The 18,350-nt window shown below is 34.4% G+C and overlaps 1 protein-coding gene and 1 long non-coding RNA gene across 2 annotated transcripts; both read right to left on the bottom strand.

Annotated features, from left to right (window-relative positions):
- Window positions 1-8,379: 8,379 nt before the first annotated feature.
- Window positions 8,380-11,319, bottom strand: LOC146146385 (kelch-like ECH-associated protein 1). The gene is made up of 3 exons (XM_083390742.1): window positions 11,241-11,319; window positions 10,675-10,815; window positions 8,380-9,990 (listed from the first exon to the last, which is right to left on the bottom strand). The coding sequence occupies exons 1-3, from the start codon at window positions 11,317-11,319 to the stop codon at window positions 9,791-9,793; spliced, it is 420 nt and encodes a 139-aa protein (XP_083246868.1). The 3' UTR covers window positions 8,380-9,790.
- Window positions 11,320-12,763: 1,444 nt separating this feature from the next.
- LOC146146386 (uncharacterized) lies at window positions 12,764-17,813 on the bottom strand. Its single transcript, XR_014498690.1, has 5 exons — window positions 16,497-17,813; window positions 15,951-16,097; window positions 15,455-15,536; window positions 14,845-14,936; window positions 12,764-12,831 (listed from the first exon to the last, which is right to left on the bottom strand). It is a non-coding gene; the product is annotated as an uncharacterized LOC146146386 (long non-coding RNA).
- Between the last annotated feature and the right edge of the window lie 537 nt (window positions 17,814-18,350).

Raw genomic sequence — 18,350 nt, forward strand, 5'->3', positions numbered from 1 at the left:
CAACCGCAAGTCCACGGATCGGTGCCGGTCTGCGTCAATTTTCCTGTCGAAATGTACAATTTTATATCTCAGTTGCAAAATTCATGATGTTAAAGGGTTATCCATCAAATTTAGAACTCCCTCCGTCCGTAGTTTGCAGCATTGTGGCAGAATATAGAGTTAATAATAACTTTGGACTTCTTTGTACGTCACGATGCTGCAAGTGTTTTGCCTCACTGTTTAAAAGTAGGCCACCTGTTTCAGTCTTAAACTTTTAAACCAGTTGTATGTGAAATCTAAGAAGTGTTTCAGTTGCATTTTGTTGCGTTATTAAATTTTGGGTTGATTTTGATTTTTAAAGGTCCACCGGTCCACAAAACTTGTTTTGAAATTTTACCGGTCCATATGCTAAAAAGGTTGAGAACCACTGATATAGGGTATTTTATTGAGATGTCACAATAGCTATCATGATTAATTCAATTACCTGTTAAGCAGTTCCAATATATCAGGTTTTTCTGTGAAATCTTCTTGAAATGTTGTCGAGACATCTGCTGTTGCCATGTTGAAGTGTGGGAAACTTAACAGGACAGTAATACATTAGTTAAATGACTACTATTGCAGGTACAAGTACATAAAGTTAATAATAAATCAGAGGGCCCGCACCACATTTCAGTATAGGTTATAAAAATGGCAACTGAAATAATAACAGCAAACCAAGCGCTATACAATGACTGCATCATTTTATTTTACTCTTTTTAATGTTTACCTATGACTACAAACACGGGCTGCGGAGTCGGTTAAAAATAACCCGAGTCCGTCTCCGGCCAAAAAAAACAAAAACGGAGTCCAACTCCCAAGTCCAGAGTCCGACTCAGGTCAAATGTGTGATTTTGTTGAGTCCCGAGTCCGGCCCAGACTCTACAGCCTGTATTTCACCAATTTACGTAACTAAAATAACGTGGATATTCAGCAGTCCACTTATAGAGGTATCATATAATTCATTTACTCCATATAATAATCCACCTTTACAATTTCCGGTTGGCAGCCATATCAGTTTTAAAATTTGGTACTGCGCATGCGCATGCCTGACTCGGGTAGTTTTACAAGGTCTTACGTGAGTCCCGAGTCCGACTCTAGCAAAAACAAACCGACTCCTCGGATCCCGAGTCCGACTCCGCAGCCCTGCTACAAACCCTAATAAATGTTCTGATTTCCTATCAATATTCTGCAAAATATTTAAATAAAATAGTAGTATACAACAACAAATGTTAAGTTTTCTGAAAAAAAAAGCACAGTACCAATTTGGGTTTCGCCAAAAATATTTCTACAGATCTCCTCAAAACGATGCCCAAAAGTTAACAGATTATATGCAAATGACCTAGCAGAAGCGAATCTCTTGTTTCAATCACATAAACAAATAACAGAACCACAAAGAAAAATACAAATTAAAACAAGACATGCAGAAATATGGATAAATGTACCAAGGAAGTACGCAGTGTAAAATATTTGCGTAATATCTCCGGAAGTAAGCAAGATATCGATCAGAAATTTTTACACATTACTCAAAGCAACCTAAGTTAGCCAGCGATCAGACTTGTTTATGAATAATAATATTCAGTCATATTCGGCCACAAAATTAAAATGTGCTCTAAGTCAGTGGTTCTCAACCTTTTTTATTTTACAGGCCGGTAAAATTTTAAAACAAATTTTGCGGACCGGCGGTGGACCTTCAAAAATCATAATCAACCCAAAATGCAAATATGACAAAAGTATGCAACTTAAAAGCAAAGAATGGAAACTTAAATTCAATGAGCAATTTGCTGCTGTCTCTTTGATATCATTTATTATACGTGGTTCTATTAAAGTTTTTGACATACAACTGGTCCTAAAATTTAAGACTTAAACGATCTATAGTCTACTTTTAAACAGTTGGGCACAATACTTGCATTGTGTCGTACGATAGAGTCCAAAGTAGACCATAAACTCTATGTTACATCACAATGGAGCAAATTACGAAGCTGACGAAGTTCTAAATTTGATGGACAAGCCTTCAGCATATTGCATTTTGTAGTTGAGATTTAAGATTGGAATATATTTATAACTGGCAGGAAAGTTGACGGACCGGCGGTTGAGAACCACTGCTCTTTGCAGCCAATTTTATCAATGAATTACAGTAAAACCAATTACATAATGTTTCACTATACATGACAACCTGATTCACAAGAGTGTTTAATTATTATAGCAACAAACATATTTACTAACATTACTAAATATCTCAGAATTTATAAAGATAAAAAGTTAACCCGAGCCCCACAAGGGCACCTATACGACAAAGCTTAATCATATCCAAGCACTACAAAACATAGCACCAAGATTGGATACTTTGGATTTTGCGCGGGGGAGACGATTTTGCAGCCTAAAAATTGCGCGGCTGTAATTAGATTTCTGCACAAATTTGCACAGCTGACAATGGAATACCATACTGAAAACCGTTGGCGCGACGTAAGTTTTACGCGTTTGAGTGATTTTTCGCGGCTGACCACAGTTTACGTTGATTTTACATGAAATGCGCGTTACAAGACCTTCTCGTATTAAAGTTAGGACCCTTGTTTGTTTGAATTTAAAAAAAGCGCATGCAGGGCGCATTTTATTGGTAGAATAATTTTTTTTCCGCTGGTAAGCGCAAATAATGCAACATGCAATGACGTTAACATGGTTAGTACTATTTTTCGCGCTCCTTCACTTCTGCACATAGAAATTTATGCAAAAAAAAACAAAAATACCGCAAACCATATAACGCACATTATTTGGGTTAGGGTGCGTGCTTGCGTTCGGGTAAGTCAAGTGTTATTATATTTATTATTAATAATACCATCTGACCCACCCTCATTCAAACGCTAACCGCTTTGCTAGGTTGCCGAATGACCGGGATTCGGGATTGTTATTTTGCGGGAAATCCCGGGAATTTCCCATCGAAACATTCCCGGAGAGGAACCCTACCTCAAACCTCTATACAATGGACTCGCCGAAACCACACGAGATGGACGAATTATAATTTAGTCTTTGTATAATTTAAAAAACAACTCTTACCTTTAGTTTTCAACTCCTATTTCAAACTTCAAACATCCACGGTCATAATATAAGGCAAAATAAATCAAAAAACCACTTCCGAATTTAAACTAATGCAGGAAAAAGGAGCTTGAAATTCCTTGTACATCTATGGAAGCTAATACCCAACAGACAACAAGGCCAAACAACTACCTACAGAAAATTTGTTTCCTATATAAAATATGACTTTCTTGGTAAAACATTAAAAAAACTCATTGAGAATGGGAACACGTGTGTTGTCATGGCACCCTGCGCACATGCTAGGGGAAAAAATCCTATGCGACAGCGCAAGATTCACTTCATGTTGTATTTCTTTTCTTATTTTGTTATAATTATTGTTGTTTTTCGATAAAAACAACTCCTTGTTTCCTTATCCAAGAAGTGTTAAGTTGTCCCAGATATCAAATAAAACGTCATAAATATCATTGCTATTTTCACAAATAAATTGGTAAGGTCATAGGAAATAGTGTTGAATATTTATAAAAGCGCAAATCATAACCGGACTGTGCAAATAATGCTTAAACTGCATTTGTTCAAAAGTAAGTTGTCCCAGGTAAACCATACAAAAACAATAAAATCATAAACATTTGTTTAAATTCCACTTTTCAGCCTAAGCGTTGCAATTCAATTTGAAGTTAAAATTCCAGCTATAGATTTTTAAATAGATTTTTTTTTTTTTTTAAACGAAACAACTAAAACTCAGTACGAAGTAACAAAGAAATTACAGTTGTTTGTTCCAGGATGCAGCGAAAGACCGTAAGGTACATCGAATGAACTGCAGCCTGTTTGTATAAATGTATAGGCCTATATACACCAGTGGTCGGCAACCGCTGGTCCGCGGACCGGTGCCGGGCCGCAAGGAGTTTGTTACCGGTCCGTAGATGGGTTGCCACTTGCCAGAATAAAATTTTGATTTAAACCCGAGAAGTAAAAAATATGGAAAAAAGTCAATTACAATTATGATGTATTTTTATATTTCAAACACATTACCTTCCGTTTAAATGTATTTATTGATATGATAAAAAATCGCAGTTAGTGTCAAGCTCTCATGAGGTTTAAAACAACTAGTGTGCTGTGGCCATATAAATTACATATTGTTCGTTCACAAGTGACAACTTCCAAAATGTATATTTTTATTGCAACTCCTAGTACTGACAATATATCCATTAATGCGCTAAAATATCATGTTTTTTTGATGTTCAAGTGTTCTCATCTCAAAGTCAATAAAATAAATTCATGCAAACAATGTTTATTAACAATGTCCCATAATGGAATCATTTATTATTTTGGTATTTAAGCAGAAAAGGTTTCCAAAACACGTATGCATTTTAATTAGTTTTAACAAGTTTCAGCCTCTATATTTTTAGCTTAAGCCTCGATAAAAATGACGGAAAAACAAGCCTAAAAGTTTTTCTAAAATCAACCACGTTGAAATTTGTTAAATCCGGCATCCTTGGATGTCGGTTCTACTTTTCAGTTGTCGGTCTTTGGCTCGCACTTTTTAATAATTTTTTAAGTTTTGGTATTACGTAACTATAGAAAGTGTCGTGTAAAGCCTGGTTAAAAATCGGATCTAAAATACATTATTATACAAAGTGTGACTTTTTTAAATAGGTTTAAAATATCCTATTTTTGACAAGCTGGCTATAATGATTCAAGTGTAATTTAATGGTAGGCTATGATACAAGTTAGTGTAATTTAATGGTAGGCTATGATACAAGTTAGTGTAATTTAGAAAAACGTAAAGGGGTATAAGTTTTATTGAAATGAGCCGTTGGCTAGGTTAAATTGATTGGCTGCAAGATGCCTCCCGCGGGTTTCAGTAAGTTCAATAATTCATAGATGGAAGCATCTCACATTAAAAAAAAGTTGTAATATATTTTCTTTATTAAAGGTTTTTTGTTTTCTAAGGCCGATTCGCAACAAAATTTCAGTTTTAAACCGGTCCGCAGTGCAAAAAAAGGTTGCCGATCCCTGATATAGACCACTCGTACACATTTCTATAACTGTAGAAATATCATAAGAAACAGTGAGGCGAAATGCCACTTTGAAAACTGAACAAAGAAGAATTTAGAAGGTATGAGATCGCGGGGTGGAAGTGTCTCAACTTAACACGCAAGTTACATTTCTTTAATCGAGCATCTTGTACAACAAAGCGCCAAGCTTATGTCAAGCGCAAACCCTCATGTAACAAGTCGAATAAAGTGAAGGAAAATTAATCGGTTTAAAAAAGGGTTAGGTTTTTGAAAGTTTCGTGAAACTTTATTTTATAAATGTCGTCGACGAATAACAAAACAATCAAACTGTCGAAAAGAAGAAAAATACAAATTTTTACAAAAGATTTTGTCTAAAAGATGATAAATATAATTTTTTACAAAAGATTGTATTTTTGTAAAACAAATATTATTACAAAAATATAAAGGACAAAATACGCCACTGCGTGGGGCTCCCAAATCGCATCATAGAAATAACAACTAGGAATACAAACAAGAACATGTTTGCATTTCTTTTTTCAAGCTTGGTTCTGAACTTCAGCATGAATAACAACTAATTTCATCAAAAAAAGAAAAATAACAGAATAAAGGTGTACACATTATAGGCTATAAAATTGTACAGGTTAAGTAAAGAAAAAATCAGTTTGGTACAACATTTGAAATAAAACTTTGTTTAAAACGAGATAATAGGCAATATAGGTTTATACGTCCACAAAAGATATTATTGATTGCTAATTGCTATTCACGTTTTTCACATCATTGGATGATTGGAAAAATAGGAAAGCCTTAATGTTGTCAACAGCTTGGTTTTGTGAAGCAAATAAGCACTGGACAGTGGACGCAAAGAACTTTGTGGAATTGGATAAACGCAATTTTAAGCTCTGCGTCATTTAAACTGCAACAATGCAACCGTGGTTGGCAAAATCATCAGTGTGGAAATGGTTGGCCAAATCATCAGTGAGGTCGTAAACTTCCACCGTTTTCTCGTTGAGTCTGTGACAAGATGTACAACAACGATGAAAACAATTTGTAAAACTTTGGCAAGCATTATTATTAGAAACAATCAGTTACATTCTTAACCGACGAATATTGTTTAGCCAAGTATTAATGCCAAAAAACATAGGTTAAATATATCTAGAAAACATAAACGCCAAGAAAAATGAGTTTCACATCGGGAAAATAGAATTGAAGTAAGCTCCAATCTGAGCCCAAATACAATTAAGAAGCCATTTAATTATCACTCTAACCTTACTTGTGCTTTTTATGACAACAATGGTGAAAGTGAATTCTTAAAGCAGTTTTTTGTTTGTTTTAATTGCAATTATATCTGTGTCTCGGGCGAATAGCAACAAACCCATCATTTTGTTCGCTTTTTAAGAAAATATATATAAAATAGTGGAAACGCAACAATAAATCACAAATAAAAACAACAGTAAAAAGTATTAATGGCAGGAACAATTGCTTAAATATATCTACGAAAAATAAATACGAAAAAAACATGTATCCATTCGCGATTGCGACCAAATACAAATAAGAAACCATTTAATTATTACCAACTTTACCCCAGTATTTTAATATTAACATTAGCAACCAACAAATTGTCGGGGCTTGGTTTTTTTTGTTTTTTAGTTGCAATTATATCTGCGTCTCGGGCGAAAAGCAACTTTACTCGCTAAATATAAAGCCATCGTTTTGTTATCTTATCAGGAAAATATAAAAAATCATGGAAAAGCCACAATAAATCCCACTACAGTTCACCGATTTTATTACAAGTCGTTTTTTTTTAATTCACAGTGGTTAAATTATTTTTATTTCGGAATCCTCACCCGCAAATAACATGGAGCTTTCCTTGCAACACACAAGTTGCATGGTACACCCGTCTATCGTTGGTGGGTCGAACTTGAGTCCACGAGTTCCTTCTGGGGTCGTATCGTTCTACTAAGCTCAGCTTTGACAGATTTAAAATTTCTGAATGAAATAAGAATTCGGTTCGAAACTGCTGCAGGGCTCGAAATGTTTAGGAGCCTTCGTGTCGCTAACAGGCGGAAAATGAAAAAGACGTATTTCAATTATTTTTATACAACAAATAACATTGCAAAAGTATTTTACAAAATTATCCCAGTAATATTTCGTGCTGAAAGAGATGTTTTTAAAATGTTTATTTGTTTAGCTTTAGCTTATGCCGATAGCTTTGCTAATTAGGAGGCATATGCACATTTCCACGATCATTAATCGTTAAACGACAAAATTAGTTTAAGTTGCACACACAGCATGCTTCAAGAAACGGTGTCATAACTTTTGTCGACATGCTCCATCTGAAACTGCTTAATTTAGTTAATAGAGCAACGGTTGTGGTGTGACTGAGGTCGTGAATTCGAATCTCATCGTGGCTAGATTTTAGCAGCTGATGACTTGCAACTAACAACTGAATTGGGTTAAGGACAGGTAATTAGCGGCCTGACAAGTTGAAAAAATCCAATAGAATTACAATTGAAACTGAACTTAAACGGGTATTGGCGATCTTCGCAACTAAGGTTGGATAATATTGATCTAGAAGTGCTTTTTGGTTGTTGAACTGGGGTCGCGCCCCTAGGAAGGCGTGTTGGGTGGGTAAGGGGGTGCAAAAGAAAGGGGGCTCACTAAGAAAACCCAACTTTCAGTCTATTTTGGAATATACTTCGACGCTTTTCAGCCGATACCTAGAAATGTTAGCTATCAGTTTCGCTTTTTGCGTGGTATCCCAGTGGCACAAAAACACATGTTTACCTCGCAACTTTTAATTGCTTTTACGCAATAAACATAACGCCACTTTATAGCATTGTGGCATAATACGAAGGGTTAGTCGTAAATAACAACAACAAGTTTACTTATTTGTACAACAGCCCTCTACTGAATATTTTTGTTTATCTTTAATGTATAAATTGGAGTACTTCTCCAATTAGGGTATATAGAAAACAAATGCTTTGTTACCAATTAGTTTTTTTATTCAATGGATTTATTTCAATGGATTTTTGCATCTTATCCGATCACCGATTTTTGAGACTCACGTGTTTTTTTTTTCAAAATGTGCACTTTCTCTTTTTTTACTGATCATGTGGTAAATGTACACCAGCTGGTATTTTAAGTGTTCCGATAATTTAGGATCGGAGCCGATACCCAATGTGAATAATAGTATCGGCACTCGTCCGATAATAGAACGGTATCGGTGCCGATCCGATACCAAACTAATATTGTAATTTCAGCAACAATTTGTGATTTAACCTTAAACAATAAAATATGCTTTTTAACTTATGCTTTTTAACCTGGAAGAATACATTCAAAAGTTTTAATTTCATCGACTTTTTTTATATGCTATTTATGTCATATTTAACTTTATTTTACTACTTTGGATGTCATTGGACAAAGAAACTATAAAAAATTAAACAATAAAACATTATATACGTTAACAACATGGGGTAACTAAACTTCTTATGACTAAAGCACATTTGTCAATTTTTCTTTTAACCTGGAAAAATGTGTAAGTTTTAACTTCATCGATTTTGAATGTTTGAGCCTAGTAATGACGTTTAATATTCTAATATATAAAATATCGTCTATCCCTATCGGAATATAATGTCAAGTATTGGACATCCACAGTTCAGAGTAGAAGTTGACCTTATGTGTCGTGATATCTGCTTTATACACTGAACAGTTGTTAGCTGGGCACTTGAATGGCGCTGGAAGTTAAGTTACGGAAAGCATTTATGGTACCCTGTATACATTCAACAATCGAAAGCAAACTAAGAAGTTTCCAGATAAAGTTTAACTTGGGCGCAATTGTAACAAATGATTTCCTTTATTGGTTTGGTAAAACCGAATCTAACCAATGTACTTTCTGCAAAAAGGCTACGGAAACGGTATATCACCTGTTTTATTTGTGTCCTGTGACGTGTTTATTCTGGGAAAACGTGAGCTCGTGGTTAAGTATGAAACAACGAATATCGTGTTTTTTCCCCCCGATCAATTATTCTTCGTAGCCGTGCAAAACATTTGTGAATTGTGTCCTTTTATGTGCAACGCCATTTATCAGCGTAAATATGCCGAAAGTGCCCCGAATATATGTTACGCTTTTTCGCGATGTTACCTTCTAAAAAAGAGGAAATATGACGATGCACAAAAGTAGATGGTCGTTAGATGCATGAAAGCTCTCCAATAATAATTTGTTTTCCTTGTGCTTTTTTCGCCATTTTATTTATTAATAATGAAAAAAATAAAAATATCTGGGCACTTGTAGCGCAACATTAAGTTTATCTTTACCTCTTATGCATTTTGTTAATTGGGAAACGTTAAGGATTACCGAGAGAGGTAGGAAACCTCCATTACATAGTGGCCCACGCATAACTTCGTAAATTCTGAGTGTGTAGTTATTTTACAAGTGAACAAACAATGTTAAAAGCTCCAGGGCCTTCCATATTTATATTGGGATACTTTTAATTGTGGTTGATGAAGAATTTGCGTAAGTTTAGACTAACCAAATGATTTTAGCGACATTCGTTTCAAAACATTCTAAGTATATTAAATAAATTATGTTCAAGACAACGTCGTGAACTGTAAGTTAAACAAAAACTTTATTTTCTTCTGTTTTACAATTTTTCTTAGTAAATTTTAAACACAAATGATTAAAAGCAGTTAGTTTTGCGCTTGCTTTGCCTAAATAAATATTTAAGAGCCTATTGAATGTAAAGAATGTAAACAATACAATTACCTTTGGAACCGCAAGTTGCGTAAATGTTTCCTTGAAACGCAGCAACTGATAAACCTGCTCTAGCTTCATTCATGTGTTGAATTGCTGACCACCGATTATCCGAGAACTTCTCACATGAGTTGAGGCTTGATGAATCGTCCTCTCCACCAATAACAAAAAGTGAACCTGACAAAAAATAAACAAAAACTCAACACAAAACTTTAATATTAATATAGCTTCACTGTTATGGGCAAATTTTGGCATTTTTATTTATCAAATGCCCCTTGAGAAAAACATAGCAAACTGTTTCACTTCGAAAAATACGCAACGACCTCAAATAGATTAGAGTAGCCAGGACGGGCAAAAAGTGAAGCCCGTATACCAGACAAGTCATATTGTAAGTTTGCATAACACAAAAATAAAATTAGGGATGTTTAAATGGCATTGACAAAGTTTTAAATCATCCTACGGAGACAACCATCTTATTTTACACTGACAGAGTCACGTAAATAAACCCCCCTAGTAATCTACATCAGATAACAATCCTTCTTAAGTAGGGTCCGCTTAGCAATTTAAGGGAAACATTTCGTTAATTAGTGACGTCATAACAAGCGCAGTTGCCTTAAAAATGCTCTTAATTCGTTAAACCGTTAAGTTGAATAACTCGCCAAATATTGCAACCCCATAATCATAATATCGAGAGTAGTAATCTGTTAAACCCGATTTGACAAAAACATAATTCAGCTCCTATACGTGACCGCAACAAACACATACTTTTATGTTTACGCTACAATGCTGATACGATAGAAAGTTGTCAACACTCACAAACAGCTGATAGCGATGCGAGGTAAAGTCAACTTTCATCCTTACCTTCAAATTCGACCATTGCGTGGCTACTTCTCGGTTGCATCAAGTCAAGTCCCTTGCTCCAGGAATTGTTGTCGGGGTCGTAGATGTAACAAGTTGATAGAAACCTGCTTTCGTCAAGACCACCGGTGACGTAGATCAAACCTGGGTTCAAAGCAAAATATTTATATTAAACGGAGCTCTAAAACACAAAACATACGCAACAACAACAAAAAACAAGCTCATATATTATACTCGGGCAATTGTTCATATTTCGTCATATTTCGATCGAAATGTTGACGTTTTTGAACAGAATACATTTTTTAATACGCGAAAATAAGCACCAAAAACTACACATTTGCCAAAATGGCGGACGTTATAGAATAGTGTTCATTCATAAGATATCGAGTTGTAATTATTAGTTCAATTAAAACGGGAGAACCTAAAATTTCCACTTTATCAGCAGTCTCCTCAGTTTATAATAAAACATGGTCAATTTATGAAAGTGACATATTTACAAAAAAATTAATATGCAACAAAATCACAGGGTAGGAATGTTAGATACGGAAATGCGTTTCTAAGATAAGTACTCGACCCGGCCGAGTAATGCACTGTGCCGAGTATTCGAGTTTGGAACTTTGTGAAACCACTTAACTCGGTGACCGACATATTTTTGTTTGCTCCTGCGCAGAGCTTATGTTCGTATTTTATTTGAGGAATTTTTTTCGTGCAAGTAAATTAAATATGAATCCCAACAATTAATGCATGTCCAGTAAATAAATGAACCCAAACACTTTGATTTGTGGGAGGGTGACATTGCTGGTTTTCAATAAAAATATGAAGTTATACTTTGTGCGACTTCTCACAATATATAAAAACATAAATTACATTTTAAGTCAGAGATTTCCAAACTGGGCGCCGCGAGACTTTGCCAGGGGCGCCTTAAAATCAGGTGAAAGTTGTTCTATTGCAATGATTTTCAACTTTTTAAACAATTTGACAATTAACAAAACTTATGGACCACCAATGAAGTTACGTTACGGCACAGCCTCATAATTACAAGCAATCACAGTTTTTCTGCTTTCTAACTTATTTTAGTGCGATATTTGAGGTTGTTTTGAAGTGCATAACTTTGGTAATTGGGCATAAACTGACAAACGACCAACACGAACACACCTTCTACTGTATTTGTAAGTTAACGCACGATTCTTGTGTTTGAAACAACCAACATGTATATTTTTCTTTTTTTCTTGGCTGTTGGGTAAGAGAACCTCAATATAATGTTATTGTCAATGTCACAATGGTAGGCTTACTCAATTAAAATCAGATGCTCTATTTAGGCCCATTGTGCAAAGCCAATAAGTTTTCGCAGAAAAGTAGATAATGTTGCGCGGATTTTTGTTTGGATAGTATCAATAGGAAGTTAATTAAAAAATACTAGTTAGGCAAACTATCCAAGGTCAAGAGGACATAGTAGGCACCGTTCTGCATTCATTACGGCGCCGCAAGTTTTGATAAGTTTTTAAAGGGCACCGCCAACAAAAAGTTTGGGAACCGCTGATCTAAGTGGTTCATTTAAAATGGTTTTAAAACTGTTTAAATAGGCACGAGCAGCATGTCTGGGGTTCTGAGTTCAACTTCGAACCCACAGTTTACTTGCAATGCTTGAATCCTCACGACGACGTGAAGTTAATTTCAAAAAGGTTTCCGGTAAATTTCTAGAATTGCTATTTAAATCTTGGGGAAAACAATGTTCATATTAAGCTCGTTTACGCAACAGGTTGTACAAATAAAATGTCTGCGGCGAAGCGATTTTTATATTTTTTGAAACTTGCCGTGTGCATTTTAATACAGACGATGGACGTATTGCGTACAGCCTAGATTCGACTAAATAGTGAAACCAGTCTGTAACGTTTCCGTCAATTTTCAATGCCAAAGCGAACGTGCGTATGTTTTACATAGGTTCACTTACTCTTTTAAATAAATAATTTGTTTCTCACCATTTAAAACAGCACAAGCGGCATGATATCGACCTTCTGGCATATCGGCCAAAACTGTCCAAGTTCGATCAGTGAGGTCAAACATTTGGCATTTTTTCGTGTTTTTACCAAATCCTCCAAAGATGAAAACCTTGTTCATCAACTTCACAGCGGTCGCGCGATAAACTGGAAAGATCGGTTGCTGGAAATATACGAACATAAGTTGGGTAAAACGCCACAGTTAGACGCGCATTAAAACAAACACACAATCAGGAAATATCATGTATATCAAATTTCAAGAGCTCACACACATTTGATTTTTTTCTAATCGTTGGATGTTTTCTGCTATGCTTCAATGGAAACCAAAAAGTTCATTAAAACTTGTTCGCTCTTTCAGAGAAATCACAGCCTAAATAATGTTATCTGCATTTACACTAAAGTTCATGTGATAGATTTTTAACCCAACACGTTTGACTTTTTTTAAATTAACAAACTTTCGATACCTGCCAAATTATAAAGCTACCATGAATTAAAGAAGCCTCGTGAGAAGTCTGGAAGGTATACGACTTTACGTTATTACAATAGAGGTTGCTTTACAGGGGCTTTGATTAATGCCTTATAACAACAACTTAAAAATACATGATATGCTGTTTGGTGGCGCCCTTATGCTATAAATCAGTGGTCGGCAACCGCCGGTCCGCGAACCGCTAGCGGTCCGCGAGGAGTTTTTACCGGTCCGTAGCAGGGTTGCCAGACTAAAATTTTCTTTAAACACGAACTGGGCGTAAAAACCTGGTGAAAACTCAAAAATAATTAAATGTATTTTTTATATTTAACACTTTTTTTTTTTTATTATTTATCGTTTTAATATTGATGTGATAAAAAATCACAATTAGTATCAATCTCTCGTGAGGTTTAAAACAACTTGTTTGCTGTGGCCATATGAGTTATATAGCACGTTCACGAGATCAAAAATTACATATATTTATTACAAAATATAACTTCTAGACATTAACATCTAAAGCAGAGTTTCTTGGAGGGTGTTCGAACTGCTAAGGGTGGCAAAAACTGTTCTAAGGGGTGCGAGAATTGTATTACTGTAATTCATATCTTTGCTCCGTTAAATGTAAATTTAACTCACATTTTTGCATAGTGTTAAAAAAGGCCTAAAGACAACCACTGGCCTAAAGAATAGTCAGTTCAAAACTTTTATCAGTGAATGAGATTTTGCAAATTTATATCATTTTTAATGTTTAAGCGAGCTCACATTAAATTGCACTGGTCAGATTTGTGAAATTTGTTGTCAAAAAAGCCAATCTGGCAAGCCTTGTACGTATGTCTATCCAATAACTTTCAGGTTTCGGTCTGTGGTTCGTACTTTTTCATATTGCCGTTATTTTTTCGTTTTTATATTAGGCCTAAGTAGGCTAACTATTGAAACCATATTGTGTCGTGTGGGGCCTGATCAAAAATGGGATCTGAAATACATCATTATAGGTTGTACAAAATGTGACTTCGTTTGAAAGAATGCATTAAATATCCTTTTTTGACAAGCTGGTAAGAGTATAGGAATTTGTAATAATGGTATACAAGTATAATTTATGAAAAAACGGAAAGGCATAAAAGTTTTATTGAAATGAGCCGTGGGCTTGGTTAAATTAAATTCCTTGGCGGGCCGAATGCCGCCCGCGGGTTACATTACGTTCAATAATTTTTAGATGGGAGCATCTCTTTGCGGCAAAACTAGCTTAAAAAAATGTTGTAATAAATTTCCTTTACTGAACATTTGCTGTTTTTTAAGGCTGGTCCGCGACAAAATTTCAATTTAAGACCGCTTCGCAGTGCAAAAAAGGTTGTCGACCCCTGCTATAAATGACACAAAAATAGAAGCGCGGTTGAAATATACCCAACATTTGTTTGTGCTTTAAGTGAAATCAGAGCGAAAACGCGATTGGGCAAAAGTGGTATAGAATTTTACGGTTAATCAAGTGTTCACAATATGTGCAACTTGTTTAACAAATTCCCATTAAGTTTTGTTATCTGCAAATCGTTTTGTTTCGGTCAAAATTAAATAAATCAATTAAGTGAAGTTTTTAAAAATAGTTTTAGACTGCTCACTTCACTTTGGTTGTTTGTTGTTTTAGTGGAAAGTGAACTTTGTATTTTTAATAATATACATGTTTACATATACACAGTAATTATACACCATTATTACCGGCAATACTTCTTTTTGCTTAGTCACTACATCAATTAGAACACATTGTTTGTTTGAATTGGAACCTCCTACTATCAGAATCTTTGTTGATTCTGCTTGAGAGTAACACAATACAAATTAAAAAGTTAAAAAAAAAACACAAATAAACAGACAGAGAGAGATGTGTAGCAGTACACATCTAAATTAGAGAATAAACAATATTTATAGAATTTTTAATATATTTCTTTAGATTCGTAAAATATATAATTAATTATTTTTACTTTATGAAGACATTATAAGCAACAAAACATCTTTTTAATTCTATATATTCAAATATGGACAATTTTAGATATTTCTTTAAATGACTACATTTCAAATGTATTACCACTAAGATTGTATTAATATTCTGTTTCACATTTGATTATTATTTGAGTAGCTTTCACATTTACCTTCTTTAATAGCGACTAAAAAACGAAAAATTAATAAATCAGATTAACAAACCTAAAGCTATAAAAAATACATATGTGCAAAAATACTGGTATATGCTAAACATATAATGTTAGACATCAGATATACACTTGAATATATTTTGATATACACTTAAAATAACTGCTGATAAACTAATAGTGACCTTGGGGTTTGGGTTTTGGGAGAAAATTTCTCATCGCGTCCATCACAGAATGACAACAAGCAAAATTCTCTCGGACAAGAATCTTAAAAGCAAATAACAACATAGTTGTAAGTTAACAATTATTTATACTAAAAGAATTCAGCTTTAAAGATTTCTGCTAATTTGTATGACAAAATCAATGCATTAATTTAATTATAGGCAAAAACTTAGTACTGGTGAATAAGTAGTCAGAACCAGATTAATAAAACATGATCGAATGTGGAATTTGTTTCGAGTAAAAAAATGTCATCTTTAATTTGTTTTTATTTTACCATTTGTTTAGAAAGGTAAAAGAAATACACAACATAAAAGACACAAAAAAAATACTGTATTGAAAAATATGAGTAAACAAATTAAAATTTAAAAATGTAGAAATCGAATGGATTTTTTAAAGTTTCTGTAGCAGTAATTTTATGCAAACCTAGTGAGTTAAGGCAATTGGAATAACTAAACCAACCTCGTCAATAACAGTGGTCTGCAAGAATTCACCAGAAAGAGTTGAAAGGTCAAGTTGAGAGAAGAGGTTACCAAAATGTTCCCTACGACTGGAAAGTTTGAAGTGAACCCATTGAATGATTCCAGTGAAAACAGACTCTCCTTGTTTCTAAATAAGAAAAAAACACAAAATTGGAAAAAATTAGAAATCGTCGCTAAAAACGAATACTGTTGTAAGACCATAGTTACGGTTTTGAGAAAAACGCATTTAAAAGTTTTTTGTTTTAAAATTCTTTTTTGGGTTGGTCACAACTTTTGTTTTTGTTGACAAAACATAATATTTTTAATATATAATATTAAGTACTACACACAAAACGTAGTCGTACGTGAGTTAAATTTCTTATTGCCTATTTTAAGTATTTATTATTCTATTTTAATGTAGTTTTGTATCGAGTTACGACAGCATAATTGAATTATCAACACTTTTCAAGTATGTCTTTTTTCAAAAAAAAGGACGGTTTAACTTCCGTAATGCTCAACACAAATTGAATACCATTATAATTCACACCTCTTTTTCAGTTTTCGACGGTTTCCGTTAACCTGCTAAGCTCGACTTAAGTCGTCAAATTGGATATTTCGCAAAACAGTCGTAACTTTCCAAAATAATGAATGCAAAATCCTAAAACTGTCGTAAATGGACACATACAACACTTTTGAGATTTTTTTAAGTAACACGTGCTTCTACTACACTTTTAAGAAACTTATTTCTCAGACTAAAGAAGCTAGAGATATGACACTATTCGCAAAAAACGCGCAACAATTTCATTAGTACAAAAATCCAAAAAAAATTTGGCATATTTGGACTTGCGATAAACGGACCAAAATTGGAAAGAATTCGCAAGGTAGTGGTTGTTGAGTATAAAATAAACTTTGTGCATACTTTTATGTTAGTTTCCGGGCAGTTGACTTTCCTGTTTAGAAACCGTGCTACAGCAAAGTACTTTGTTGCAGTGTTACGTGCTTGCTGGTTTAGCCTACTGTGTACATTTGCCTTCATTACAGAATTTGTAGACTGTCGTCATTGTATGTTGAGAAAGGCCCGCGTTTCAACATAGCTCTTTGGAGGCATGCAGGTGGGCCGTTCGGAATATACAGCATTTTAATCGTGTTTCAAGTTGGTAGTCATATTTGATAAGTTGGTTGTCATATTTGTTGTTGCGTAATTCGACAGAGCCAGGATTTGAGTTTTTGGAGAACTATGATTTTTTCACAGATGACGTCAAGGTTAAGTCAAAAAGTGACACCACAAAAAGTGGCCCTAAGAACACCAAACAGTTCGTTTATTTTGTTTCAGGTTGGTGAGGTGTTAGTTTTGAAACAAAGCTGTAAATTACAAAGCTGCTATCGCGCCTTTATATCATTTAAGATGCCAAAAAACGCACATTGCTATTCACAAGTTTGTCTGGAATTGCAAGATTCAATACTAAAAAAGCCGGTCAAAATTTCTTGAGGGGGGCATGGCACGATGCCCCACCCCTTAAATACGCTAGTGACCGCACAGTTCGTTTATTTTGTTTTATATTGGTGAGGTGTAGTTTCAAAACAAAAGCAACTAGACGGGGGTGCGGTTGTTGTATATTTTGTCAGGGGGTATATTTTCAGGGCTTAGTGTTTATTTTCAATTTTTACTTTATTTTATTTTTTTTATTTTATTTTATTTATTTTTTTTTTAATATTTTGTATTGTGTACTTTAAATTATATATTTTGTTTTTTATTTTCCTTAACTTGTTTCTGCAAGCAAAAACAGATATGGGCCGAAAACATCCCCACTTAACTTATGCCTTTGATGCGAAAGGGGTTCAAATATGGCGTAGAACTTGGGGAATGATCGAAACATATATTTGATAAATAGAATTTACGTAGATAATGCGTATGGTCATTTTATTAAATTTTGACCAGCTTACGTGTTTGAAAAGCAAATATTATTATTCTCTTAAAGACTAAAAATGGTTTAACGCCTATGGTTTGCTATACTTTTGCAAACTTTTACTCGGTAATTTTTTACCATGGCTTGGGCCGAGCAATCACTGTTAAAACAGGCTTTAAATCTGTAGTTTTAAACAATATGAAAAACACTATTATGTTCTCAATACGCAAACTATTAAATCGAAAGTTTTGATAGATGTTTAGGCCTGATGTTGGTAGTATGCTGGTTGGAGCAAGATGCACGACAGGTGCTAACAGAGAGGCGTAGACTGCCTTAAGACTTCGCATTTAAACTTGCGGCGGTAAATAGACCCTATTGACACTTAATTATTAGGCGAAGATTATCGCGAAGTAATTGGTCGCCCGAAAAAAAACTAACGCCGCATTGAAAGCAAGCATTATAAATGAGTCGCCGATATTCTGCTTTGAACATCT

Source organism: Ascidiella aspersa, chromosome 5 (genome assembly GCF_963924565.1).
Source record: "Ascidiella aspersa chromosome 5, kaAscAspe10.2, whole genome shotgun sequence".
Classification (NCBI taxonomy): domain Eukaryota; kingdom Metazoa; phylum Chordata; class Ascidiacea; order Phlebobranchia; family Ascidiidae; genus Ascidiella; species Ascidiella aspersa.

Bases quoted from the DNA above. Each gene is read 5' to 3' on its own strand.
- LOC146146385 (XM_083390742.1), bottom strand. From the start codon at position 11,319: ATGTCGGTCACCGAGTTAAGTGGTTTCACAAAGTTCCAAACTCGAATA. The intron at 10,816-11,240 runs GTACTTATCTTA...CTTTGAACCCAG, and splicing joins GCATTACTCGGCCGGGTCGA to GTTTGATCTACGTCACCGGT. The intron at 9,991-10,674 runs GTAAGGATGAAA...ATTTTTTGTCAG, and splicing joins CGCAATGGTCGAATTTGAAG to GTTCACTTTTTGTTATTGGT.